Below are 26,869 nucleotides of genomic sequence, written 5' to 3'. Positions count from 1 at the left end.
GCTTAAAGAAGATGGGGCTCTGTTTCTGTGTGATAAAAACGATCATCCTATAATGCAATTTGTAGTTTTCATCATCCATTTCCTTTCTAATAAAATATGCTGTCCACATACAATTTCTAGATTTATGTTTATACTTATATATACACTTACGTTTATAACACGATTGTCTTTTTCTTTAAGTTCTCTGACATCATCAAAAACTACTTTTCCTCCAAAAGGAAAAAAAAAAAAAAAAAAAACCGAACCACCCAAATTGACATTTTCCTGGTAATTCCTGGAGCCCTTGTAATGCCTTTCGTTGGACTGCACTGACACCTAGTGTTCATATCCTTAGAGCAAAAATAGCCTGTGGCTCTAATGAATTTTGAGTATTTTCCTATTATTTTAAATACTGAATCATGGTGCCAAGATCACTAATATAGTTGCATCACAGTATTTATAGTGTTTTTGGAGTTCCTTTATTGCTAACCTTTGTGTGAAGATCTCTGCTCTGGCAGTCTTGGCCTAGGAGGCAGCGGGCTGGGACCAGTTAAGCAGCTGATCTACCCTATCTTGTATCTATAACAGGCAAGCACTACTGACATTGCAACACATATTTCTGCAGTTTCCCTTCTGCCTGCTTCAGTGCCCGTGATGTGACCCCACAATGTTTTTCTTCTAAACACTGCCATGAACAAAACTACAAGCACCTCACAGTTTGATATACTCATGCACTGGTGTTCACAGACAGCTGGTATCCTAAAGACTGATTAAGACTGGAAGATTGTAGCCTGTATGCAAAATCACACAGTCACAGAGATCCCCTAGCAAGTTTTTGTTGTGCTTTGTTTTGTTTTGCTTGAGATGAGCAAGTCACTCTTCAGGGCACTGCCTTTTTCCATTAGGGCTGCATGCATTTAGCTCACTAATCTGTGCCCACCCCTCTTGAGTGGAAACACAATTTCAGTTTAATGTTATCTGCAATGTGTAGATGTCGTTTCTTCCAATTCTGTTGGGTTTTGGAATGACAATCCCCTTCAAATTTCTGCAACTCAGAATTCCCCCTAAAGAAATATGTACTGGGTAACTAACAGTATATTTGATTAATAATTCTTTTTCAATAACAGTACAGGATATAGAAATTAGGTAGTGCCCCTTCAGAATTATGAAACTGGAACCTGCTTTGCATTATTTCTCCAAACAGAAGCAACTGTGCTTATGCACTGCCAAACACAAATGCTCACGCCATTTTCTCACCATCCCAATACTGTGAGAAGGGAAGGTACGTTTACACTAATTCATAACCCAAACTGGGCATATATTGGAACCTAGCTCTTCAGGAGGGATTTATTTGCCCTACACTTTGAGTACTGGCTCCAGAATGTTGTTGTAGGTTTGTAACAGCCTTTACCTCTCAGACAGCTGCCGATGGCACCATTTGCCAGTGGCCTACTGAGTAGAACATAAGGAGTTGTTGGCCCATCGCGGCAATCCTGGAGTACCAGGGAGGCCTTCGGAGCCTGGCCACCACCACCAGTTCCCCTGTCGTGGTCTCTGGTACCTCTGTCCCAGCTATGTGTGTTTGTGGAGATATATCTAGACTCAGATGGAAAACACTCTGCCTCAATGTTTTTCATCCTTGCATGACTGTGTGAATGATACAGATATTCTGCATCTTTCATTTTCAACTGATGAATCACTTTGGCACTTCCATGGGACTGCTCCCTCCCATGCAAGAGGACCAATCTATCTGTGTGACAATTTATCAGGTATGAGAAATTTCCAACCAAATTCCAAAGCCTTTCTACTATTATGATCTTAAAATATATATATATTAAAAAAAAATTAATGTTTCTTTTAAACAGCCTCAAAACTCAGGCTACTAACTGGAAGCTAAGCTGCATTCCCCTAAGCACTGGACTCTTCCTCTAAAACACCCACTGATCTTATGTTAATTACAACTGCTCAGTGTCTGGGAACTATGATCCATGCTGCCTCCATGCAGCTCCAAGAAACAGTGAATGTGATGAGGCGCACTTGGGCAGGGAGGCTGAAGAGGGGGAATATCTCTGCTTACTTGGGAGACTGATTCACCGAAGAGCTGCCTCCCAGACAGCAAATTTAGCAATGGTGTCCACTAGGCAGAAAGCTCTGACAAGAAAGAACACAGTGACTCAGAGTGCCTGCCTAAAAATGTGTCGTCTCAAGTCTCTGGCCGCAGTGAGTGCCCAAGCCTCTTGCTGCCAGTGAAAGGCAGCAGAGATTCTACCTGCGTGAGGTGTGGAGGGAGAGGAATGGAGGGCTCTGTATGTCAGTAGACACTACCCACAGGGAAGTGTGCTGTCTCCCTGGGGCTCAAGTCGGGGACAATTCTAGGAAACTTCATAGTCTGATTCGCTCCTCTGATTATTTTTCTTTACTGATAGTTCAGGCCAGCAGCGATGAACTTGCTGAGAGAAGCCTGGGGACTATCAAAAAGGACTTCAGAGGACTGGAACAATTAGCAGATGCAATGGGAGTACGGGTCATATTTTCCCCCCTTCAGTGGCAGGGACAGATACTGAAAGGAGCAGGAAAACCCATCTTATTAACACATGGCTGAGAGGCTGGTGCAAATGTAAGAATTTTGGGATTTTGTGCCATGGTGCAGTTTACTCAGCACCTGGCCTCTTGGCTGCTGGTGGGTGTCACCTGTCTCAAAGTGGGAAATGGATCTTAGCCCCGGAGCTAGCAGGGCTTGTGGAGATGGCTTTAAACTAGATATGAAGGGGGGAGGGGATAAAAACAGGTCCACTAGAGATGAGCCTGGGGGTACAGTGACAGGATTGGGGGTGAGGCAAGGAGCTCAGCTGAAGTACATCTACACCATTGTATGCAGCATGGGCAACAAAAGGAGAAGCTGGAGGCCATTGTGTGGTAGGCAAACTATGACTTAGTTGCCATTACAGAAACATGGTGGGATTGCTTTCACGACTGGAGTGCCGCAATGGATGGCTACAAGCTCTTCAGAAGGGATAGGCAAGGAAGAAGGGGTGGTGATGTGTCTCTCTATGTTAGAGAGTATTTTAGTGTTGTTGAGCTTGGGGCTGGGAATGATAAGGTTGAATCTCTATAGGAAAGGATCACAGGGAGTGTCAAAAAGGCGGATATCCTTGTGGGGGTTTGTTATAGACTGCCTAGCCAGGATGGAGAGACAGATGAGGCATTCTACAAAAAGTTGGCAGAAGTTACACAATCGCCAGCCCTTGTTCTCATGGAGGACTTCAACTTCCCTGATATATGCTAGAAATACAATACAGCGCAGAAGAAGCAGTCTAGGATGTTTCTAGAGTGCATGGAAGGTAACTTCCTTCTGCAGCTGGTAAGAGAGCCTGCCAGGAGAGATGACTAGTTAGACCTGCTGTTTACAAACAGAGAAGAACTGGTGGGAGAAGAAGGTTTAGAGCTGTTTTGGACAGAACGACCATGAAATGGTAGAGTTCTCAGTTCTTGGTGAAGTCAGGAGAGGGGGCAGCAAAAATGCTACCTTGGACTTCCGGAGGGTGGACTGGGAGACAATCATGACACTGTGTAAGATATTACTCTGTTAACATCAGTGTCTCAAAGCTTGCTGGGGACACAGTTGGACTTGTTCAAGTCCAGGCGAGTCCTGGGCGGGGTTGAGAAATCCTTTGCCTGGAGAACTTTGATGGGCAAGTCCTGGGCAAGGGTTGTGAAATCCTTTGTCTGGGGGACACAGATGGACGAGGCCAGAGGCAAGGAGAGAGAGATGAGGTGCAGCTAAATAGCCGTGAAGTGGTCTTTTGTGTGGACTTAGGATGATGGCCATCTCAGGGGGTACTCACATGACTCTTGCTCAAGCGCCCAAGGATATTAAGTAGGCAGAGAACAATAAAAGAGGAATTGAAAACCATGAGAATAGGTGTCCGCCATCACATTCTTCACTACGGAACTCCCTCCCGCATGCTGACGAACTCTCCTGGACCTGCTGCCTGAGCACTCGTGCTTCCTCCGGCATGGGCTCTGCGACTGCCTCCTGCTACCTGGTTGCTGCCCAATACCGGCCACGCTGCTGCTCCCTTCTCCCCCTGCCCCCCCCCCCTCCCCCTTCCGGCTGCTTTTGCCTCGGTCCTTCAAACGTCGTGCAACGGGACCGCTGCTGGATCCTGATGGTGACTGTCCCCGCTTATGCAATTCTTGCTTCTTTCCTATCTTTTCTATCTCCCTCCTTCCCTTCCCCATCTTCCTGATTAGGATTTGTAATAAACCTGGTTGGACTAACATATGAACCGTTGTTTCTTAATATCACGCCGGGTATACAGGTATTAAAAGAGCGTCATCTCCCTCCTATAAATTGGAAAGAGACACACTGGTAGGGAGAGTCCCTTGGGATTCAGTCCTGAAGGGTAAAGGAATCCAGGAAGGCCGGTCACTCCTCAAGAAGGAAGTCTTAAAGGCACAGGAGCAGGCTAATTCCCCGTACCACAAGATGAGCCAGCAGGGAAGAAGACTGGTATGGATGAACAGGGAACACTTACTGAGGCTCCAGGCAGAAAAAGAGAATCTTCCTCTTGTGGAAGAAGGGACAGGCAAATCGAGGAGAGTACAAAGAATTTGTTAGGATGTGCAGAGAGAAAATTAGATAAGCAGAAGCCCAGCTCAAACTCCACTTGGCCATTGGGTTAACAGAGAACAGAAAAAAAACCCTATTTTGCAAATGTATTAACAGTAAGAGGAGGGCTAAGGAGAATCTCCATCCTTTACTGGATGTGGCAGGGAGCATGCCCACCGAGGATAAGGAAAAGGCTGAGGCTCTCAATGACTTCTCTACATTAAAAGTCAGACTAGTTATCTGGTACTCTACCTCCTGATCTGGAAGTCTTGGATGAGGAGCAGAATAAAACACCCACTGATTCAGGTGGAAACTGTAAGAGACCTGCTACTCCACCTGTATTGCCACAGGTCTGTGGGGCCAGATGGAATCCTGGTGCTGAGGGGGCTGGCAGAGGTGATAGTCAAGCTTCTTTCCATCATCTATCAGCATTCCTGGTCAACCATAGAGGTCTCAGATGATTAGAGGCTTGCCAATGTGACTCCCATCTACAAGAAGGGTCATTAGTAGGAGCCAGGGAGCTACAGGGCTGTCAACCTGACCTCGGTGCCAGGGATGGTTATGAAGCAGATCATCTTGCAAGAGAGCATATAGCATGTGTGGTATTGGTACTGGCAGTGTTAGCACTGGTGGCGGTGGTGCTGGTGGTAGTGCCCAGTCCCAATGGATCATGGAGAAGATCCAGAAGTTTTTGTGGAGATTGAAAAAGACACAGAGAAGGTCTGTGCCTGCTGGTTTCTGTTCTCAAGGGCACATAGGTGTGCTTAAAAGCCTGGGAAAATCAGCACATTTCCTGATGATGGCAGCTCAGCCCACAGGCAAATTCGGCCTCCCTGCACATAGCCCGTCCTGTGCATATATACCTTCCAGAATAACGGGACACCCATTCTAGACATTTCTTCCCCTCCGGTCACCCCCTCCTTCTCCTGCCTCCATTGGCCAGTATCAACTGGAAGCAGGAAGAAAGGCTGCCTGGGGCTACTGTGGGCTGTCAGCACCCCTGGGAGTAAAGCGCGCTGTGTCTTTCACAGCAGTCTTGCTTTGAGGGAGACCTTGCCGATATACCATAGCATACAGGAAAACAACATTTAAGTATGTACTAGCAAGTGTGTGCTGCTCTCTCCCAGTTTGCTGTCAGTCTGGAACAGGTGGCCAAGAAAGGGCCGTGAGGAGTGCGACAGGCAGTGTGCGCAACTGAACGTGCCTTCTGTCTTTTCTAGGCGCAGTGCTCGCGTGCACCCCAGGGACTGCACAGAGCAGGAAAGCCAGGGAGAAGGCCCTTTGGAATATGAAGTCGAGCAGGTGACAGTCTTCTTCTGGTTTTATAAAATGCTTGCCATGGCATCCTCTTTTGAGCCGATTTCCTTAAATGTTGACAATTTGTATTCTATAACTTTGAACAGGCAGAGGGCAGCGCAGATGGAGTAGCAGTGGCAACTTCTGCCCTGCTCCATCTCTCCAACATAGATGGAGTAGCAGTGGAAACTTCTGCCCCACTCAGTCTCACCAAGACCTTTGAAAGTCACTCAAGCTCAGCAAATGATGCTAAGCAGGGATTTAAGAGACAATTTGACCCCTCCTGTGTAGAAAACCTCATTGGGAACATCTCTGAGTTTTAAAAGAGCAACAAGACCTTGCCTCAGCAGCAGAAGAAATCCAGTAGGAGAGCTCACAGGCGAAAGAGACAACTGGAGCAATGGGAAGAAGTGCTTGAGGAAAAGACATTGCTTTTAGAAGCAACAGAAAAAGCACTTTTCCAGGCCCAGAGGCAGGCAAAGGAACATCGTGCCTTATACCTTGCAAAAGGTGAACTGAGAAAAAAAACTGCAGAGTGGGAAGTTCTGCAGGAACAAGTGGCCCAGCTTCAACATGAAAACCTTTCACTGAGTCAGCAGCTGGAAGATGCGCAGAACACCAACCAGGTAAGAGCAGTGTAATGTCTTTAAACGTGAAACAGACGAAGTAGAAGAAAAGGTCAGGTGGACACTGAAGTAGAGCAGCTCCCAATTGCATCTGGTGCTTCTAGAATTTACCAGCTATGAGCTACCTGTCTGGAAAGCCATCCCTCGAGTTGCCTCTGTTTTGTTCCCTTTCTGCTGCCATTTGGCAAGTGGCAAATCTCAGCTCTGCACCCCAGTGAGCATCAGGCGATTCTCCTCTACCACTTTTCTTCCTTTTGCGGTTCACTCAGAAATATGATCTAAGTATAGGAACTGGTAAGCAAAAATAAAAATGCAGGCTTTAGTTTTTTACCTTTTGCTTCACCCTCCTGCACCATTGTTTCTCTAGAGAACAGTTGGACAGCTGTAACAAGAACTTGCTGAGGCTGTTGGAAAGCAGCGCGTCGCAGAAGCATTCCTGAAAACTTCTGCTGACTTAAGTGACTCACTGAAGAAAGAAAAGTCCAAGTTGCAAGAGGATTTAGACAAGGCTAATGCCAGGGTATGCAACATCTGTGAACACGTTAATAGGGGCAAAGCTGTTCATTTCCTTCAACGAGTGAAAGAGAAGAAATAAGCTGAGAGCAAACATAGGACCCTGTTGTTTTTCCACTGCGTACAGGTGCGTGACCTTTATGCACAGCTGGAGTTGGAGCACTCAAAGTTGCTGCAAAAAAAAAGACAAATGAGGAGCTGCAAGTAAAGGAGGCTGTTCTCAAGCAGCGCCTAGAGGCTATAGCAGAGGATTATAAAATATCAGCATGGATTGAAAAGAGGCGAGAAGAAAAAATACAGAAGAAACTTGCCAACAGTTTCAGAAAGCAGTCGGCTTCAGGAACATCTCCGAAGCATTCTAAAGATTACTGCTGTTACCTGGAGAACGACATCTTGATGCTGAAAGGCTTGGACAAGGTTAATGCCAAGGTATGCAATGCCTGTGAGCATGTTGGCGCAGGTTAAGCTGTTCTTTTCTCCTAAACAGTGCAAGAGAAGAAATAATCTGAAAACAAGTGCAGGACACGTTTATCTGAAAGCAGTAGAAGACACGTCATTGTTAATGATGGTTTTCCTGATCAGAGCATGATCTGTTATCTTACTGTTAGTGCAGAGCCTCTGGCTTCCTTGTAGGGAAGCTGGAGAGCTGAAGAAAGATGTGTGAAAGCGCCTCTGTGTGTGTCGTGTGATCTTGGTGCATAAGAAATAGGCAGCCTTTTCCTCATCCCCTTCCTTATAGAGTTGGAGGTGGCTCAATATCAGCTTTCATTTAAAAACAGCAGAAAGAGCAGGTATGTTTCTTTCTGAGATAAAAATAACATTGTAAAAATGACATTTAGTCATTTCTGACTTCTTCCCTGAGTGTTGATGGTAGGGATGAAGCACGGCTCCTTCACTGAGCAGGGCTATCTTGTTTTCATTGGATATGCGAACTGGCTGCAAGGACACATGGATGTGGCACTGTCTGCCTCTTCCTGTTCCTTCAAGTTGCACTGTCTTCTTCTGATGCAGGCAGCCTCTCAAAGCAAGCTAGAGGAGATCAATGCCAGAGAAGCAAGGTTTAGAAAGCAACAGAGGCAGAGAATTGCAGCTCTAACATCAGAAATGGAGAGAGACCAAAGCATGCATCAGGAGAGCTTGTGGCAAATAGCACACTGGCAAGCAGAGTTAGATTTGTCAGAAAAACTGTTCCTGGTGAGTGAGGACATTAGAAGAAGCCTTGCAAATAAATAAGACAAGTAAGTTTTCTTCCTTTTCTTGGTGGTGGTGGGGGTGGTTGTTGTCATTTGTTTGGCTGGTTGGTTTTCCCTCAAGTAATACAATATTTCTCCTCATCTCACGGCTGTTCTACCCAACATCCTTGTCTTGGTTCCAGTCCACATGATGGGTGCAAGTTCAAGGCAGAATACTTCTCACAAGAGTTCACTTTGATCCCTTCTATTCCTGAGGACTGTTTTCTTTTCCTTTTCTGACTTCAAAGTTACAGAAAAAAATTAGTTTTCATGTAAGAATTATCAGTAATCTTCTCCTCTTTCCTTACCTCTAGTAGGAAAGAAGAATTATTACTCTGAGACAGAAATAATCCATTCAGTCTCACTCATGACAGCACCTCTTCAATTTGAGTTTTCACTGGGAGGAGAGAAATAGTCCTGTGTTCTTATTACACAGTGGGAGAAGTCCTATAAATACAACACAGTTTGGAAGCGTGAGAAGCAGAGCATCTGGCTAAGAAACTGAGGTGTCTACTTCCCTAAATCTACAAATCTACTGGCCTGCTAGTGTAGCATAAGACCTGTGACAATGTGAGCAACAGCAATTCTCGCACGCTTCTGCCTTTTTTGCAAAGCTAATGAGAGGCCAGCAGAAACCAAGGGCAGAGGCCTCAGGATGACCAACAAAGAAATTTCTCTGTCGTGAGGCCAATGACTCTGGGCAACGCCAAGAGAAAACAGGGGGGCTTTACCTTCTGATCTTCAGAGGCCAGGTCTTTCAGAGGTGGGATTATTCCCCATGTGTAGACTATGGACTTTCCTTCAGAAAGCTAGCGGCCTGAGAGTCAAGCATGAAAAATCTTGCGTTGTCTGTGTTCCTGTCTTCCTTTGTTTCCCTGCTGGTGGCTTCAAATCTCTCCAGATCTTTGCACTCTCCTATCACACCTTATAGTTTTCTGTTGAGTCTTTGTGCTCCATCTTTTGGAAAGAGTCCATCCATCACTTGGAAAGAGTCCAGTGGAGGGCCACAAAGATGGTGAAGGGCCTGGAGCATCTCTCCTTTGAAGAAAGGCTGAGTGAACTGGGTCTGTTCAGCCTTGAGAAAAGAAGACTGAGAGGGGACCTGATCCAGGTCTACAGATATCTAAGGTGTGGGGGGCAGAGTGGTGAGGACAGACTCTTTTCAGTGGTGAGTGGAGACAGGACAAGGGGAAACGGCCAGAAACTGCAGCATAGGAAGTTCCGCACAAATGCGTGCAATAACTTTTTTACAGTGAGGGTGACGGAGCACTGGAACAGGCTGCCCAGGGAGGTGGTGGAGTCTCCTTCTCTGGAGATGTTCAAGGCCTGCCTGGATGCCTACCTGTGCGACCTGGTGTAGGGAACCTGCTTTGGCAGGGGGTTGGACCCAATGATCTCTGGAGGCCCCTTCCAACCCCTACAATTCTGTGAAAACCACGACACCTTTTTGTTTTCTCTCACAGTCACTGGTGAACATGAAGTCAGGCCTGCTGGGACCTCTCATCAGAACACTCAAGAAAGATCTTCCACAAAAATGAAGTCTGGGATGCTGCGTTCAAAGCAACACAGTCATACAACAATGCTTTAAGCAAAACTTTTAAAACTGAAATAAATGCATATAACACTTTTGAAAGGCGTTTACTCATTTTTAAGCCACGCCCCTCCATGCCAATGGCTCAAGGTTTCATCTGAAAGATGCAGAGTCTCATTTCAGGGTGGGTCCAAAACCTCATTTTTAGGATAACTGATAATTCCTTAGTTTTAGTAATTACTTTCTTGGTTGACATACATTTGTTCCAATTTCTGTCTCAGCCACGGTCCCAAGAAGACTTTTCCTTGAGAGTGAGGCTGAGCGTAGCTCCTCTCGTTGGTGGCTCCTTGTGACAGTTTGTTTCCACCCCACCACCTTGCTATTTTTGCCTGGCCGTTTCACTCAAGGCCTTCTTCCAGCACAGTCCTGGTTACATTGAAGGCCTAAGACGGCACTAAGATAGATAGTGAGCACAACACTGGCCAGTCCCTGACTAGAAGTGTCTCTGATGCAGCGTAAGCAGAGCCAGAAGGGACAGCATAATCTCCCTGTGTGTACTAAGGCAGCTTGTAAACAGCACAAGCAAGCATTACCTGTATACAGGGGACATGATGTGGCAGTTGGCATGCCAGTTGGATCAGGGAGGTGAGCACCCTGCAGGCTAGAGAGGTAGATTCAGTAGGTGATTATCGCCCACTATGTACACGGTCATCCTCCCAGAGTAGAGACCCCACTCACGATACCCACCCCACAGAAAGCCAGGGCATCTGAACAAATCCAAAAGGATGCAGAAATGCAGACTGAATTCCAAGGCAGACACGTGGTGGCTGTTCAGGCCTCTGCACACAGTGCCTGAGCCTTTCATTTGCATCCTTTGACAGCAGCGAGGAGAGCTGTATGAAGTGCAAGCAGGCAGATGATCTGGTCAGCCTGCTTGCGAGGTTACATGATGAAGTAAATGGGTTTGAAAGTGTCAAAGGGGGCTAAAAAGAGAGGAGCAGAGGAACCACAACCTGCCCTCGTACAGACGAGCTTTGCCACAAGAGAAAACACAAGATCCACGGCAGCTTGTATCCTCTCACTACCAAGCTGAAGGCCAGAAGGAAAGGAGTAAATGGAGGCATGTCCACACGCAGATCTGCCTATGCTGTAGTGACCATGCAACAGTGCCGTTTTGATCCTGAGGGATATGGAACAGACAAAGAAAGCTAACTTCCAGCTCTTCAGGGTGTTAATCAACAAAACCCCCTGAGAATCTGTTCTCAAGGACAAGGGAGCGCAGCGGAGTTGGTAGATGTTTAACGAAGCTGTCCATACAGCACAAGAGCCATCTGGAGGATGCTGGAGGAAGTCAGTAAAGGAAGGCAGAGACCAACATGGCTGAACTGGGACCTGCAGATCAAACTTGAGAGCAAGAAGAAAATTCACAGGCGGTGGAAAGAAGGACAAGTATCCTAGGAGACTGTAAGGATGATGTTAGGCTGTTTATGGTCAGAAATGCCTACACCCTGTTAACTGGGTTTGGCAAAGGTTACAAAGAAGAACAAGGCTACTATGGGTACATCAACCAGAAGAAAGCCAAACAGGGGATAACCTCCCTTGTAAGCAGTACAGGCAGGCTGGTAACAACAGAGAAGGAGAATGCTGAAATACTCAACTTTTTTTGCATCAGTCCTCACTAACAACTGCTCTTCACACCAGCCTCGAATAGATGGGTTTGAAGGTGGAGACTAGGTGTGCAGTGTCCCTCCAGCTGTAAGGAAAGATCAGATTCACGACCACCTCAGGAACTTGAATATTGCTAAGTCTGTGGCTCCCAGTCATCACGGAACAGATCCTCCTGGAAGCTATGCTAAAGCACATGTAAGACAGGGCAGTGAAATGAGACAACCAGCATGGCTTCACCAAGGGCAAATCCTGCCTGACCAACATAGTGGCCTTGTACAATAGCCTAACTGACTCAGTGGACAAGGGAAGAACCACTGATGTCATCTATCAGGACTTCAGTAAGGCTTTTGACATGTTCCCCCACAACACCCTTCTAATTGGAAAGATATGGATTTGATGAGTTTGATGGATGAGAAACTGGTTGCAAGATTATGCCCAGAGTGCTGATGAAGGATGGTGGATCAATGTCCAGATGAAGATCAGTGGTATCCCTCAAAGAGTCTGTACTGGGACTTATGCTCTTTAACATCTTCATTAATGTCACTGACAGTGGGATCAAGTGTACCTTCAGCAAGCTTACAGATGACACCAAACTGTGTGGTGCTGCTGACTCATCTTAGGGATGAGATGCCATCCAGAGAGACTTAGACTCACTTGAGCTCAGGAGAGCCTTGTAACATTCAACAAAGCCACATGCAAGGTCTCACATCTGGGTTGCAGGATCCCCCATTATCCATATAAGATGGGGGGTGGAAGGACAGGGCACAGCTCTGCCAAAAAGGACTTGGGGTAATGGCAGATGACAAGCTGGACACGAGCCAACAATGTTCACAGAACTTAAAGTGTATAGATTCCATCTGCAACACTCCTGTATCACTTGCAGAAGAAACTTATCATCAGTGCATTCCAGAAACCTCCTGAATCTCTTATCCAGGAGACTCTGTTGTCCCTCCAACAACAGAATCACAGAATGGCCCAGGTTGGAAGGGACTTCAAGGATCATGAATCTCCAGCCCCCCTGCCACAAGCATGGCCACTAACCTCCCTATTTAATATTAGATGAGGCTGTCCAGGGTCCCATCCAATATAGCCTTGAACATCGCTAGGGATGAGACATCCACAACCTCTCTGGGCAGCCTGTTCCAGTACCTCACCACTCTCTCTGTAAAGAATTTCCCCCTGACATCCAACCTAAATTTTCCCTCCCTCAACTTAAAACCATTTCCCCTTGTCCCTTTCAAAGAGTTGATTCCCCTCCAGTTTGTAGGCTCCCTTTAGGAACTGAAAGGCTGCAATGAGGTTACCCCACAGCCTTCTTTTCTCTGGGATGAACAAGACCAGCTCCCTTAGCCTGTCTTTACAGGGGAAGTGCTCCAGCCCCCTGATCATTTTTGTGGCTCTCCTCTGGACCCTCTCCAACTGCTCTCTGTCTTTCTTGAACTGGGGGCTCCAGACCTGGACACAGTACTGCAGATGGGGCCTCACAAGAGCAGAGTAGAGAGGGACAATCACTTCCCTGTCCCTGCTGGCCACCCCTCTTCTGATGGAGCCCAGGATACCGTTTGCTTTCTGAGCTGCCAGAGCACACTGCTGGCTCATGTTTTTAATCCATCAAGACACTCAGGTCCTTCTCTGCGGGGCTGCTCTCAAGGACCGCTCCTTCCAGTCTTTATCCATGTGCTTTCTGTTTCAGACCACAATGCAGCCACAAGGACACCATCTTGGGACTTACAATGCCTGTGCTCCATCTCTGTTCTGGAAGGATGTCAGGGGCTTGCTGAAGGAATGCAAACATTTTATTTGGTTACATCAAGCAAGGTCCAGCACAAGTCTAAGAATCACAGCCCAAACACTTAGAGATACAAGCTCAATATCTGAGGAGTTTCTTTCTTTTCTCATGGCGACTGACCATCTTTGACCATCACTTGCTGCAGTACTGATCCTCTGCTCATTTTCAGGTCTTGCAGTACAGATCATATTTAATCTTCGTTGCCAGAATTGTTCCTCCTATACATTCTTCAAATTTTTGGTCCATTTCTTCATTCTGAACTTCAGAGAAGAGGTCTCTCCAGCTTCCAACAACCCCTGTGTGCAACAAGAAGTAACAAGGATTGAAGGTAGCTGCTCCTGAAAGAGGACAGTATGTAGGCAGCAGTGGGGCAGACTCACAGCACATGTGAGATTGGATAAGTCTGATTTATGTCTCTGAGAGGTCTGATTGCATAGAAGAGGCAAAGTAGCAAAATGTCATGGTTTTGTGCTTTTTTTTTGCTTTCAGTATTCCACATCATAACATGTAGTGCACTGGGAGTTAAAGTGTTAATGCTCCAATTCCAGGTACCTATCCCTATATAACAGAAGTCATGTGATCTGGCCCTTTGGATGGGGCAGCCTCTTACTGCCTTGCAGTGGGTGTTGGAGGGTGCTTTTTAGGTTGACTCAGTCTTGGGAACTCTCTCTCTCACCTATTTTATTTGATTTATTAGTCTCAATTTCAATTAGATTGCATTATATTGTGTTATCTTACATTCTGATATAATAGTTAGTAAAATAATTTTTCCTCCACACATCGTTGCTGCTGTTTTTTTTCTTCTTTCCTTGAGCCCAGTTCCCATCTCCCTATACCTTTTCTCTTTCCCTTCCCAGGGGCCTCCTGCCCCCTGTCACAGGCATAGATTGATCTAGTTAACTCCGTGACACAAAGATAAGATAATAAGAGAGCATTGGTGCCAGACTGCCAGAGAGGTTTTCCAAAGTGGTTTCATCCAGTGTTTACACTGAAGAAAGAGGAAACTGCTTTTGTCACAAAGGGAGAGCTCATCTGCAGATGCCTCCCTCTGAAGGAGCAAGTTATTTGGAGCAGTAGGGTAGACCGTGAAGAGGGATGGCAGAGGAAAGGGGCAAAAGTGAGCCCATGCCCATAGCAGTCAGAAATCAGAGACTCTTGAGCAGTGGGGAGCAGCTGGACTGCCCAAGCTCCAGTCCTGGCCTCACATCTGAGTAAATATCCACACAATCACCACTGGCCTGTTCACTGAGAGAAATCATATTGAGACTATTTCTCAGCTCTCACTGAGAATGTAGTATGATCCCCAGGAGGCAAACAGAGCAGGGAACATGAGGTTCAAGAGATCCTTGCCACACTATCACAGCTTCTCCAAAAAAGGATTTTAATGAAGTGACACATACAGTCACATACAGCAACCTCTTAGACTGCTTGCAGCTCTACTCCAAAGTTAGAAATGGTCAGGGGTCCTTTCTCCACACATCACACCAACTTGCTCTTCTTACTCTCCAGATCCACAATCAGCCTTATCTCATAAATCATAAACAAAGGCAACACCAACATCTATCCATAAAGAGGAACCACTGGACCCAAGCAGATTTAGTGCATAATTGTTGACATAACCTACTCCACAGTTAGCCTCCACCTGCACAACTCACTTGCCTAACAAACTAGCATTGTTGCCACAGGGAAGGAGAGCAACATGGAAACAGTGGTTGAGAGCCTTAAGTGTGGATACCTGAGTCACTTCAGTACTCACAAATGACCAAAAATTCTGTCAGTGGCAGAAGCATGTTGTACAAGAAGTCAGAGGAAAGACCTCATCCACATCTGCCCTTCCCAGTCAGCCCAGCAAACTCATGGTTAAGTGACCACTCAGAAGATGACTTTAGAAGAGAGATCCTCCATTTGCAAAGACTCACCCTTACGGAAGAGGATGTCCCCAAATTTACCATGAGTTTCCTTGGACTTCTCCTTCATAGCTTGGAAACTGGTTTTCTTGGCAATTCTGGAAAACTCTTCCTCATTCAGGGAGAATCCAAAGAAAGCAGCAATCTTCTTCATTCCCAGTACCGGATTCTAAATAAAGGAACATTGCAAAGAGGTGAAGTCAAAAGACTTTGTGGCTAGCTTATAAATGCCAGCAGAGAAAAACTTCCTCCCACAGTGTCACCATGGAATTCTGAAAGCATTCACAGAGGGAGAACCCACTCCTGGTGGCTTCAGGTTCAAGGCCTTTTCTTCTCTCCCAAAAGCAACTGATTCAGATATGATTCCTTCCACACATGAACAAACCTTTCATGGGCCTCCTCAGGGACGTGAATAGCTCAGAAAAGTATGCCCTTCTACAGGCTCAGACAGGATTGATTCAATAGTTTTTCTTCCCCATAGTCCCTACACATTTCAGGAAAGTTGCAGAGCATGCCCATGAAATAGAGTTGGCTTAGATGCCACACCTCTTTCAGTTCCTCGTAGCTAATTATCACCATCCTCTCGTGGTCGATGTGTCTGTTCCATTCCATTAAGTGGTCAAAATAGGACCCCCAAGTCACTGCAGATAAAGAAAAGAGGCATATCTGTGCAGGATATTCACCAAAACAGGCTGACTCAGAATAGTCAGCCTAGACAGCTATCTAAGCATTACACTATGATGGGGAAATTGCGGACTGGGTAATATTTGTTGAGGTCAATGAAGGATCCTCCAGCTATGGCCACTAGATAGCACTGAACCTCCAGCTTTATTGAAAGAACGGAAAGATCAGGCTCAGTCTTTGTCACAATCTTACCATTCTTAATCAGTCACAAAAGACATTCAAATTCTCCGGCATACCCCTTTTCAGCCATAACATGAACCTATCCTCTTGTCCTGAGACTGTCTTGGGAAAGTATGTTGGAATAGGATTCCCAAGCCCAGGGATCTATGTATGCCCCTCAGGTGGAGAGGAATTCCAGAGGATGCAAGGCAAAGTACATTTCCCATTCATGAAAGCTGCAAAGTACTCATCCCAGGTAGCAAAGGAGGGCAGCACTGGCATGTTGTTGTAAAAGTGGTAATAGGAGACAGCCGTGTCTTTGGGATTCCGAACCAGCAGAAGGATCTGCAGAAGGAAAACACATGATGTGGTTGTGATTTGGTGACTGGCCAAAACATATTCTTATCAGCACATCATATGCTCACAACTACGCACCACGCACTGATAGGACAGTCTAATTCCTCTTGTTTAATAAGAAATGAGAGCCTTTGTAGACAACTTGTTTGCTTAAAGATAAAAAGAAATAGCTTTTTAGTGATAACCTTGGGACTCTGCTTTGAACTAGTTCAGATCCAAAGAAATGAGCTCAAGGTCTCCACACCAGGAGACTCACAAGCTGTGGGTGAACCCACGATTTTCTCTGCAGCAGTTTTCATCAAAGATTATCTGATCATATTAGCCTGAGCCCATCCTGGGCTTTCCACAGGTACCCATATCTTAGAGGCAAGTTAAAGTAGGTGGGATAAGTACTTGCCGTGCTCAGTTTCCTGATATAGATTTGGAAGTTTGTTTCTGAGATCTTAGGAGCAGTAACATCCAGATGCAAACCCACTGGCAGAAAACACTTGAATTAGCAGAGCTACTGGTTTTGGAGAGCATTTTTATTCATACCCTCAACGCATAGCACTCTCCCTCTTCATTGCTGGAAACGCATCTATGCACCAACCAGCCTAGATGAAAATGCAAAAAATCCATCTCATCCAGGCAGATGAAAACTAACTTAAGGTGGAAATACTTTTGCAGTGTGGTACAAAGAAAAGACTCACCTTAGCCTTCCCTTGGAGAAGAGATGGGGGCAGGAGATGAGGCGGCAGATGGGTTAGTATGATTCTTCGGGAAGGCAGCTTCTTCATCCTCTTTAAAGCAAGTGGGAGAAATGGGACAGAATAGAAGTAACTTACTCAGGAATCATGGGTAATAAGTAAAGGGGAAACCAGAGAAAGATCTTTCCCCTTAGGAAATCTCAGGGATATGCTGATGGTGTTGGCTTCTGCTAGCCTCTGCTACAGAGCAGCATTTCACATGAGACAGGCCTGAGAATTAAAGCTACTGGTTCCAGGACTGAACCCCCTTGAGCGTCCTCACAACTTGCTGGTCCTCTGAAGCATTTGCACTGGGACACTAGAGGCAATAGGATATGCTGGCCGTGCTGACCTTTACACTTGTAACTGCTCTAAAACTGTCTATTGCTTCTGAAATAACGCCATTGTTTTTCAACAGTTAGTACCTGTAGAAAAAGTATTACCAATATTCTTTCAATAACTACTCACCTCAAATACTCCAGGATCTCCAAACTCTAGACGTGGAAACATCTGTAGCTCTTTTTCAGCATTTATTCTCTCTTTCATTTCTTCTTCAGTATATTTAGCATCTGTTGATTCCATCTCTCTCACCATTTGTTCAAGCCAGTTGGTTCCTGAAACAATAAATGCTCCAATAGCAAATCCAGTACATCTGCACTTTTTCCTGTCAACTGAATTGCAGAATATCCTGTCAAACTGGTTCACATCTATGAAGCAGGGCACCTTATCCTTTCAACATACGGGCAGTAATAATCAGGACATGCCAAAATCCATGAGGAGCAGAACTGTCAGCCAAATGTGTAATGCTACCCTGCTCACTTCAGAAACACATCCCATCCCTCAGAGGTAACAGAAGCAGACCTCTATTGCTATTTACAGCTCTGACACTCTTTTGTCATCTCAGAATACTCATAAGGAAAATAACAGCAGTGTTGCTCCCAGCATAGGGCTGTTCTACATCATTACCTTTGGCATTACCCTGTTCCCTCCTCCTTATTAGCTTCAGTTTTCAGTTTCTTCACAGCCAACAAATTTTGGCCTCATTCTCAGTCTCCAGGAAGGTAGGAGAAGGATTAATTGACCAAATCAAAAGACCATCAAGGTATGTCATTATTTTTGCACTAGGCTCAGCTGTCTTGACTTCTGCAATCTGGCACAGGTGGAATATGAAGCACGCACTGGTCTTGAAGATCCAAGTCTCAGTTTTCATTTTACATCTTCTGGAATGCATAGCTGGACATTTTTGCTTGTATGCAGCTCTACAAACTGCATACAAAGAGAACGTTATAAATATCATCAGCTCCTTTTTCTGCATTTGACCTGTTCAGATATCTCTGTGAAGTGATTAAGCACAAACAGAAAGGAAACCAAAATGCCTGTGTGGAAGGGAGAGGAAAAAAATCAAGAATCCTGGTAGCATTTATGCCTTTCCATCCAGTTAGATACATGGGAATCACATGGGAATCACTTATATTCTGTAATGCGGTAAGTCCATGGGAAGTACAGTTCTTCTACCTTTATTTCTAGAAAACAGTTCCTGTATTGCCTTTGTAGAAAGTAGGGTAACAACATACTGTCCTGCATTAGCAAGACTGTCAAGCAAGATTGCATTACCAAGTTAGAAAATCAAGAAATGTGATTATTCTGCATTAATACAACACTGGTAATTTTACCACTTGTATACAATGTGCAGTCACACACTGAAGTACAAGAGATTTTAAGTATCTGGGGAGGAGCCTGCTTAAAGCTGCTGAAATCATTGGGACCTGCAGTGAATGAAACACATCTTACTACAGTCTTCCTCTATCGGAGATAATGGTGAACATGAAGCTAACTCTTCTGAGAATAGGCTAAGACAACAGGAAAATGTTAAAATCACAAGGGGATGTCTGACTGCACAAAAGTTACATGAAACAAAACAAAACTCTGTAGTGGGAGAACTCAGATATTACTCAGATATTATTGCTGTGCTAAACGATGGTACACACTACAGGATTACAGCATAGTGCATCAAGTATTAATCAAGCAAGCAACACTTACCTGTTTTAGGATAGCCTGCTAGAATCACATCAGTGCTCCTGGTTTCAAAGGATTTCAGAGCTTCCAAAGTTTCTGGACTGCTAAGCACAGCAGGATACAGAATATCATCATAGGAAAACAGCAGATCTTCTGGGGAAGTCTTTTCATTCTCTGAAAAAACATTTTCTATAATTTCAATGACTCTTTCCCTATTTCTGCTCATGTTTATAACCCCGTGAAGCTTTTCTCAAGCAGAGATACAAACTGTCTTTTCACAGTGCAAGAGAACTTTATACAGTGTGTTAGGAAACTGGAAAGGGCATTCACTCAGAAATGAAGATACACATCACTCATTAACTCAATTTGAACTGTTATCCCCTTTCAAAATAACAGGACAGGAGACAAATAGCAGTGACATGGAGTCGCTACCATGCCTGAAAATACCAAGAGTAGTCTATTCTTTACAAAGCATTACTGCTAGGGAAGCAACAGCAATATTGGTAGCATTCAAAACATTGAATGAAATAAAGGAAGGACCTACAAAGGTCATAAAATACTGCTTAAAATATTTTTAACAGCTGAGCTATGCAATGTAATTTCTGAACAGAATGACCAGCGTATAGTAGTTATGTAGATAGTAGATCTTAATCTGATTTGCTACTACTCCACTAATGAATGCAACTTTCTTCCAGGTGCTGGCTCTATTTTCAGTCAATCATTGTAACATCATTGCTTTATGTGATATATTGAGAGCTAAAGTCAAGTACCACCTAAATCATACTTCTCATGATTAAATAATCACATCTGAGATCTTTTACTTCACCATTTCCTACAGAAAGATTGCTTTCATGTGAAACTCAAATGCTTATGTTCTACAACTACATTAGTCAAATTCATCTGTATGTCATCAATTCTATTTCTTTCTATACCTATCAATAGTTTAATCTTTGGTTGAAATTGTTCTTACATGGGGGGAAGTTATTTGAATCCTGGCTCATGCCTCTTCAGAATACCTAAGAAGTAGTATTTCCTAACGTCCAGCCTGAATCTCCCCTGGAGCAACTTGAGGCCATTCCCTCTAGTCCTATCACAGGTTACACGAGAGGAGAGGCTGACCCCCAGCTCACTACAACCTCCCTTCAGGTAGTTATGGAGAGCGATAAGGTGTCCCCCAAGCCTCTTCTTCTCCAGACTAAGCAACCCCAGCTCCCTCAGCCACTCCTCAAAAGGCCTTCCCAGGGGTCGTCGCCCTTCTCTGGACATGTTCCATGGCCTCAATGTCTTTATTGCAGTGAGGGGCCCAAAACTGAGCACAGTACTCGAGTTGCAGCCTCACCAGAGCTGAGTACAGGGGGACAATTATTTCCCTGCTCCTGCTGGCAACACTATTTACAATACAAGCCAGGATGCCACTGGCCTTCTTGGTCACCTGGGCACACTGCTGGATCACATTCAGCCAAGCTTCAATCAATACCTCCAGGTCCATTTCCGCTACATAGACACTCTGCTCCAAGCCTGTATCATTGCCTGGTATTCTTGTGGCCGAAGTGCAGGATCCGGCACTTAGTCTTGTTGAATTTCACCCCTTTTGTTCCAGTCCAGCAATCCAGCCTGTCCAGATCCCTCCACAGGGCCTCGCTACCCCCTCGCAGATTGACACTTCCAGCCAACTTGGTGTAATCTACAAACTTACTGAGGTACAGTCAATGCCCTCATCCAGGTCGTCAATAAAGATATTGAAGAGGACAGGCCCCAGCACCAACCCCTGCAGAAAACTACTCATGACTGGTTGCCAGCTGAATTTAACTCCATTCACCACCACTCTGTGAGCCCGGCCTTCCAGACAGATCCTTATCCAGCAAAGAGTGTACCTTTCCAAGCCATGGGCTGCCAACTTCCCCAGGAGACTGTGTTGAAGGAGTCTTGCTCCAATTTATAGGAAGGAGTTCAAGCTGTGCTTTTGCCTTTCTAATTTTGCCCCTGCACATCCTAATGTCTTTGTACTCTCTCCAAGTTGCCTGTCCTTTCTTCCACAGGAGGTAGATTCTCTTTTTCTCCTAGAGCCTCAGAAAAAGCTCCCTGTTTATCCACGCCTGTCTTCTTTCCCAACAGCTCATCTTATAGCTCAGGGAGTTAGCCTGTTAGTTAGTTAGCCTGTTAGTTCCTCTGCCTTTAAGACTTCCTTCTTGAGGAGCAACCAACCTTCCTGGAGCCCTTTATCCTCCAAGAGTAAATCCCATGGGACCCTCCATGCTAGTTCCCCAAACAAAGTATTATAAAGTATTATTTCTAGCATTCCTGTGCCTTTGCAAAACTCTGCATTACTATTTATGTGGGCAGCCTTGAGTATCTTTAGAAGAATAAAGAAAAAACTTATTGAACATTTTATTCTTTCCTATTGCATCTGTAAATTTTACTTCTTAGGTGATGTATCTATATATTGCTTGGGCCCCTATCACCTTTTTTTTCAAATTTCAACTATTCTTAAAGAGCCTTCTTTTGTTGTTGTTTTTTTTCCTCTTCACAGAACAAGTGGCTAAGTGCAGATGGACCTTGAGCAGGTCTGAAATATTGTGTTTGCAGTATCAAATATCAGTGCTGACACAAAATAACTGAATACTGTAACGTCTTCCACAGTCCCGAGAACAATCCCATATGCTTATTAGAACCACTTACAAAGCATTTTGGCATTTTTGGAGAATTTTCAGTTATGAAAATTAATCTATTTCAATTTATAGGCATTAATTTAAATTAAAGCTTAAATGTAGACTTGTTGCTAAATCAAGAATGAACAAAGGGAATGCTAAGTATAGTTCTGTGGTTAAGAGCACTCCACTGGCTTTAATGGCAGGAAACATAATTCAGGTCTATATTCTCTACCTCTTTTGCTTTATTGTTGTCTGTAGCAGGGAAAACAACAGCAGTTCTTAGAAGAAGCACAAAGGTCTATAGACTAAGGAGTATCTTCAAACACAAGAAAAAAACATCGACCCCATGATTTTCTTTTTACCAACTTTTATGCAGGTAGAAACATTGTTTCCAGTGGACCAAGAGAAAACGTATATGATATAAGAATGAAAATTAATTTGAGATTTTTGTTCTGTTCCACAAAGAGAAATTATTATACATAAAAATGCTTCTCATTGCATCTTGGCTGTTAATACCAATCTGTAATCTGAATTTCAGTTTGAAACTCTACACTCAGATTAAAGTCCTTAAAAATGATGACTGCCATTCCCTTTCATTATCTTCCCTCTAGTTTTTATCCAGTTTGTGCTGAAGTCACAGGGAAGATATTCTTCTTCATCGTTAATTAAGGCTATGTCAGACATGTATTTTGATAGTGATCTTAATTGTGGAGATCTTGCAAGATTGCAAGATTGTCACCTGATCTGAGGCATTTTTGGAAGAAAAGAAAAAAAAAAGAAAGAAGAAAAAAAAAAAAAAAGAGATCTCCACATGCTAAATAACCCTATGTAAATTATCTAGAATGACCGAGTTTGCCTGGAAAGCAAAAAAGTCCATTTCCTTCCATGTGGTAGCTACTGAAACAAGCCTGTCAAGTTGATCTGAATATAGTTAGTTACCATCATATTCAGCAAATGAATGTAGCCAAAGCAAGATCTCGCGTTTATTTTAAAAAGCCAGCTATTCATTGTTGTCATTGTAAAAGTTCCTGCAAGGTGACTTTTACAATGATTCCGAGATGCTTTGATTGTTTCATTTAGCTTTTTATTGTATATCATTCAGATGATCAAAGAGCACAGTGGAAAGCTATTGGTCTAACCACATTTCATTACTCTTCAGGCTTTGCAGTACACTTCATACTTTAATTTTGCTCCTAGTTTCGTTCGTGCTATACGTTCTGCAAATACTTTGTCCATTTTCTCATTCTGCTCTTCATTGAAAAGATTCTTCCAGTCACTTACACCACCTTCAAAGAAGCAAATAAACTCTTGAAAAACAAGAAATCGTATTTCTCAGTTATATACATAAAATGTAACACTTTATAATATATGGGCAAAAAATAAGCCAGTGATGAATGGCTTAGGTTCTTGAGAGTATCATGTTTCTGCCTCTGGACCTCAAGAAGCTCCTTACCTTTGCGAAAGAGCATGCTGCCCAGAGCCCCATGGGTCTTCAGAGAGTTCTCCTTCATGGACTGGAAACTGCTTCTCTCTACCACACTCCGAAGCTCTTCCCCAATCAGGGAAATCCCAAGGAAAGAGGCAATGTTTTTCACTCCCAGGGCTCGATTCTGAAAAGAGGAATGTAAGATACCATATGACATTCAAACAAATTACACTGCTTTCTTACCAAAGCTCTTTCAAGACCCAGCATCTCTCAGTTGGTTGCATATTTAGAGTTTTCAGTGTTCAGCAGGACTGGAGTGCTATGTATTGTTTCTCTTTGTTATTCTAAAGAAAACATCATCTGTCTTCCTGAATATCACAGAAAATTGCATATGATTTACAGTTGAGCCAAATCTACACTGCTGAATATACAAAAGCTCCAAAAATGAATTACTGGGGATTTTGACTTAAAATCACTTGGGGGAGAGAAGGCAAGAATTATGTTTACACACACACACAAAGGCTTACAAGCTAGAAATCCACCTTGCTGTCCTCTAAAACAAGGATCTGACTCATACATGTATCATGCAGTTTTTATACAGTATGTGAGTATAATGGTTTACTGGCTTAGAAACAATTACGCTTTGAAGTGTAAAATATGGAAGTGTAAAATATGGTGAATGGAAATAAACCTAGCTGATAATCAGTCACAAGTGCTGTTCCCCAGGGATCAGTATTGAGGCCCATCCTGTTTAATATCTTTATTGATGGTGTGGATAAGGGAATTGAGTGCACCCTCAGCAAGTTTGCAGGTGACACCAAGTTGGGATGAAGTGACTATCTGCCTTGGAGTGGGAAGGACCTACAGAAGGATCTGGACAGGCTAATCAATGGGATGAGGCCAACAGGATGAAGTTCAACAAGACTGAGTACCAAGAGCTGCACTTTAGCCACAAAAACCCCTAGCAATGCTACAGACTTGAAGCGGAGTGGCTGGAAAGCTGCGTGATGGAAAAAGATCTGGGAGTGTTGGCTGATGCACAGCTAATTGTGAGCCAGCAATGTGCCTAGGCAGCCAAGAAGGCCAATGGCATCCTGGCTTGTATCAGAAATAGTGTTTGGGCCCCTCACTGCAAGAAAGACATGGAGACCCTGGAGTGTGTTCAAAGAAGGGCAACAAAGCTGTGAGGGGTCTGGAGCACAGGCCTTATGAGGAGTGCCTGAGGTAACTGGGATTGTTCAGTCTGGAGGAGACTCAGGGGAGACCTTATTATTCTCTATAACTGCCTGAAGGGAGTTGTGGTAAGGTACAAGTTGGCTTTTTCTCCCACTTAAGTAGTGATAGGGCTAGAGGGAATGGCTTCAAGTTGTGTCAGGGGAGGTTCATTTTGGATGTTAGGAAATATTTCTCCTCCAAAAGAGTGGTCAGATGTTGAAACTGGCTGCCCAGGGAGTGGTGGAGTCACCTTCCCTGGAGGTGTTCAAGAAACATTTAGATATTGTAGTAAGGGACATGGTTTAGAGGGAAAATATTGGTGGTAGGTGAATGATTGGACTTAATGATCTTGGAGGTCTTTTCCAACCTTAATGATTCTACAATTCTATATTTCTTACCATTGGTAACCTTACCTCTTTTAGTTCTTCATATGTTATTGTCATAACATTTTCATCAGCAGCATATTTGTTCCATTCAGAAAGGTAATTGAAGTAGGATCCCCAGGGCACTAAATAAAACAAAATAATCCTAAAATGAAGAATAACCGAACATAAGAAAAGCTCCTTATTATATTAATCAACTTTTACTCCGTAAGTTGATCCCTAAGCCACAGCCATTAGTAATCACGGCTCTGCCAGAGTTCAACCCATTCTGGAAGATTTATAGATCTTTGCAACACACACAGTCTAGAGCCAGCAGGGTAAGTTCTCTTACCAGCTCAATGTGGCTCTAAAGGATCTGTCACCTTCCCTAAAGGATCTGCCTGCTACTTCCACTTGTGCTGCAAAAAATATGGGGTCCAATCCCTTTTTCACCTGTATTGCAGGACCTCTTTTTAGGCCAGATCAGCTCCCTAGATGGTCCACAACTTCACAAACAGTTGTGCTGGAACAAGCTGAGGGCAACAGTGGGGCAGAAGCACAGTGTTGGGATCAAAGGCTGGCTATGGCCAGTACCCACAATAAAAACAAAGAAGCCAAGGAAAAGTCTGCAGAAACCCAGCTTAGCTGGCTCTGTGTGAAACGCATCTCAGTGAGATGATGCTATTTGAATGACAATATGTTGAAACTAGTCAGTATTTCAAGTCAAATGTGAGTCTGCTGAAATGCTATCAATACTCAAAACAGCATGGAAACTTAATCCTAAAACCTTAATTCGAAAGCCTTATTTAACCCTCCCTTCTGCCAACCATGTGATATGGCAACCTGGAGAACTTACGTAATTATAAAATAATGAGATTTGTTTTCTGTTCTTTTGTTGTTTTTTTTTTTAATGCATTTAGTCATAGTCCAAAACATTTCTCCAGTCCAATTTTATAGGTAGATATTCAAATGTCTGTCTGGGCACAAGATGATATACAGTGGAGGGGAAGGGTGAAGGAGATCCAAGAGGAAGATAAGGAGGAACTTCTTCTAGTGAAAATATCACTTTGTGCAAATTAAAGCTATTTATGGAAGAACAGTTCTGATGAATATCAAACTTCAGCCAGTAAGACAGATACCATAAAATTTACTTCAGCTTTCTAATTTTCTCTCTTTAATCCCCGGGGCTTTTTTTGTTGCTTTTTTTTTTTTTTTTTTTTTTTTTTTTTTGCTGTAAGCCAAAAAATCCTGGTGAACCTGATTTTACAAAATGCAAAGTTTTTAGACAAAGTCAATGAATAGAATAAGTAACATAGAAGAATATACTGTACTTTTCTCTGCCATGAAAGCTACGAAGAAATCGTCCCAGGTCTCATAGGAAGGTAAAGCTGACAAGGCATTGGAAAAATGGAAAAACGATGTAGCTATGTCTTTCGGATTGCGAATCAGTAGCAATATCTAAAAAATTTGAAATATTTTATTTCTACTGGAAACAAAAGCAATAAAGAACTTCATAATCAGCACCTTATGAAGTTAATTTCATATAGTTATTAAAATATATTTTCCAGATTAATCAAATTAATCATGCAGAATACAAATAGCATTAACCATTTAGATGAATACACACAAATACAAATTCTTTCTGAAACTTTCGACAACATTGTAGAAAGCCACTCAGGAAATTTTGTAAACATAGTGTTTTACTGCTGGAAGGTTTGTTTTCCCCCACGTTTGCCTTGCTGAGACTGACGCAAAGATATCAATAAGGATGAACTGAGATCTATTGAGATGAACAGAAGCTGTTAGCCATGCAAAAAAAGACAGCATACTACCTAAGTATAAAAATAATTTTTAAATTTGGCAGAAATGTACTAAATTGGCTTTCAAAGACATCTGATTGTGTGTTTCCTTACATGACATTTAATCAGCACTCACCTTGGCTTTATTTTTGAAGATAGACTTTGGAAGGTTGCCAGGAGCAAGATGAGTTAATATAACTCTTCGAGAAGGTAACTTCTTCATTCGCTGCATTAACAATTGAAAGGAGGAAAGTAGACAGTGCCTTTATTACAAGTATTCTCCTTCATTGGCCTGTGATAAAATATTACTTTGCAAAATTTA

General features: G+C 43.6%; 2 protein-coding genes across 4 annotated transcripts in view; both read right to left on the bottom strand.

The window, feature by feature from the left end:
* Positions 1 to 13,235: 13,235 nt before the first annotated feature.
* LOC125689858 (sulfotransferase 6B1-like) lies at positions 13,236 to 19,432 on the bottom strand. 2 transcript variants are annotated; one of them, XM_048937543.1, is made up of 7 exons: positions 19,119 to 19,432; positions 17,547 to 17,692; positions 17,043 to 17,132; positions 16,215 to 16,341; positions 15,700 to 15,794; positions 15,196 to 15,322; positions 13,236 to 13,542 (listed from the first exon to the last, which is right to left on the bottom strand). In XM_048937543.1, exons 1-7 carry the CDS (start codon positions 19,318 to 19,320, stop codon positions 13,412 to 13,414), a joined length of 918 nt encoding a protein of 305 aa, XP_048793500.1. In that variant the 5' UTR covers positions 19,321 to 19,432; the 3' UTR covers positions 13,236 to 13,411. The 2 variants fall into 2 exon arrangements, with proteins under 2 accessions (XP_048793500.1, XP_048793499.1); XM_048937542.1 differs by having other exon boundaries at positions 15,166 to 15,322; positions 19,119 to 19,430.
* Positions 19,433 to 22,626: 3,194 nt separating this feature from the next.
* Positions 22,627 to 26,869, bottom strand: part of LOC125689555 (sulfotransferase 6B1-like) — a 37,418-nt gene continuing 33,175 nt past the window's right edge. For both annotated transcript variants that reach the window (XM_048936861.1, XM_048936860.1), the window contains 5 exons: positions 26,684 to 26,773; positions 26,080 to 26,206; positions 24,800 to 24,894; positions 23,199 to 23,355; positions 22,627 to 23,031 (listed from right to left, as the gene is read on the bottom strand). In XM_048936861.1, coding sequence (XP_048792818.1) covers positions 22,901 to 23,031; positions 23,199 to 23,355; positions 24,800 to 24,894; positions 26,080 to 26,206; positions 26,684 to 26,773 — 600 coding nt within the window. In that variant the 3' untranslated portion in view covers positions 22,627 to 22,900. The remainder of the gene's footprint in view (positions 23,032 to 23,198; positions 23,356 to 24,799; positions 24,895 to 26,079; positions 26,207 to 26,683; positions 26,774 to 26,869) is intronic.

This window comes from Lagopus muta, chromosome 2, assembly GCF_023343835.1.
Source record: "Lagopus muta isolate bLagMut1 chromosome 2, bLagMut1 primary, whole genome shotgun sequence".
Taxonomy (NCBI): domain Eukaryota; kingdom Metazoa; phylum Chordata; class Aves; order Galliformes; family Phasianidae; genus Lagopus; species Lagopus muta.
This window is presented reverse-complemented; position numbering and strand designations above follow the sequence as displayed.

What these genes read in the sequence shown, in the direction of transcription:
- LOC125689858 (XM_048937542.1), bottom strand. Translation starts at nt 19,320, where the DNA reads ATGAGCAGAAATAGGGAAAGAGTCATTGAAATTATAGAAAATGTTTTT. An exon ending in AGCAGGCTATCCTAAAACAG is followed by an intron (nt 17,693 to 19,118) that starts GTAAGTGTTGCT and finishes TTATTGTTTCAG; the next exon opens with GAACCAACTGGCTTGAACAA. An exon ending in GGACATCCTCTTCCGTAAGG is followed by an intron (nt 13,543 to 15,165) that starts GTGAGTCTTTGC and finishes TGTTGCACACAG; the next exon opens with GGGTTGTTGGAAGCTGGAGA.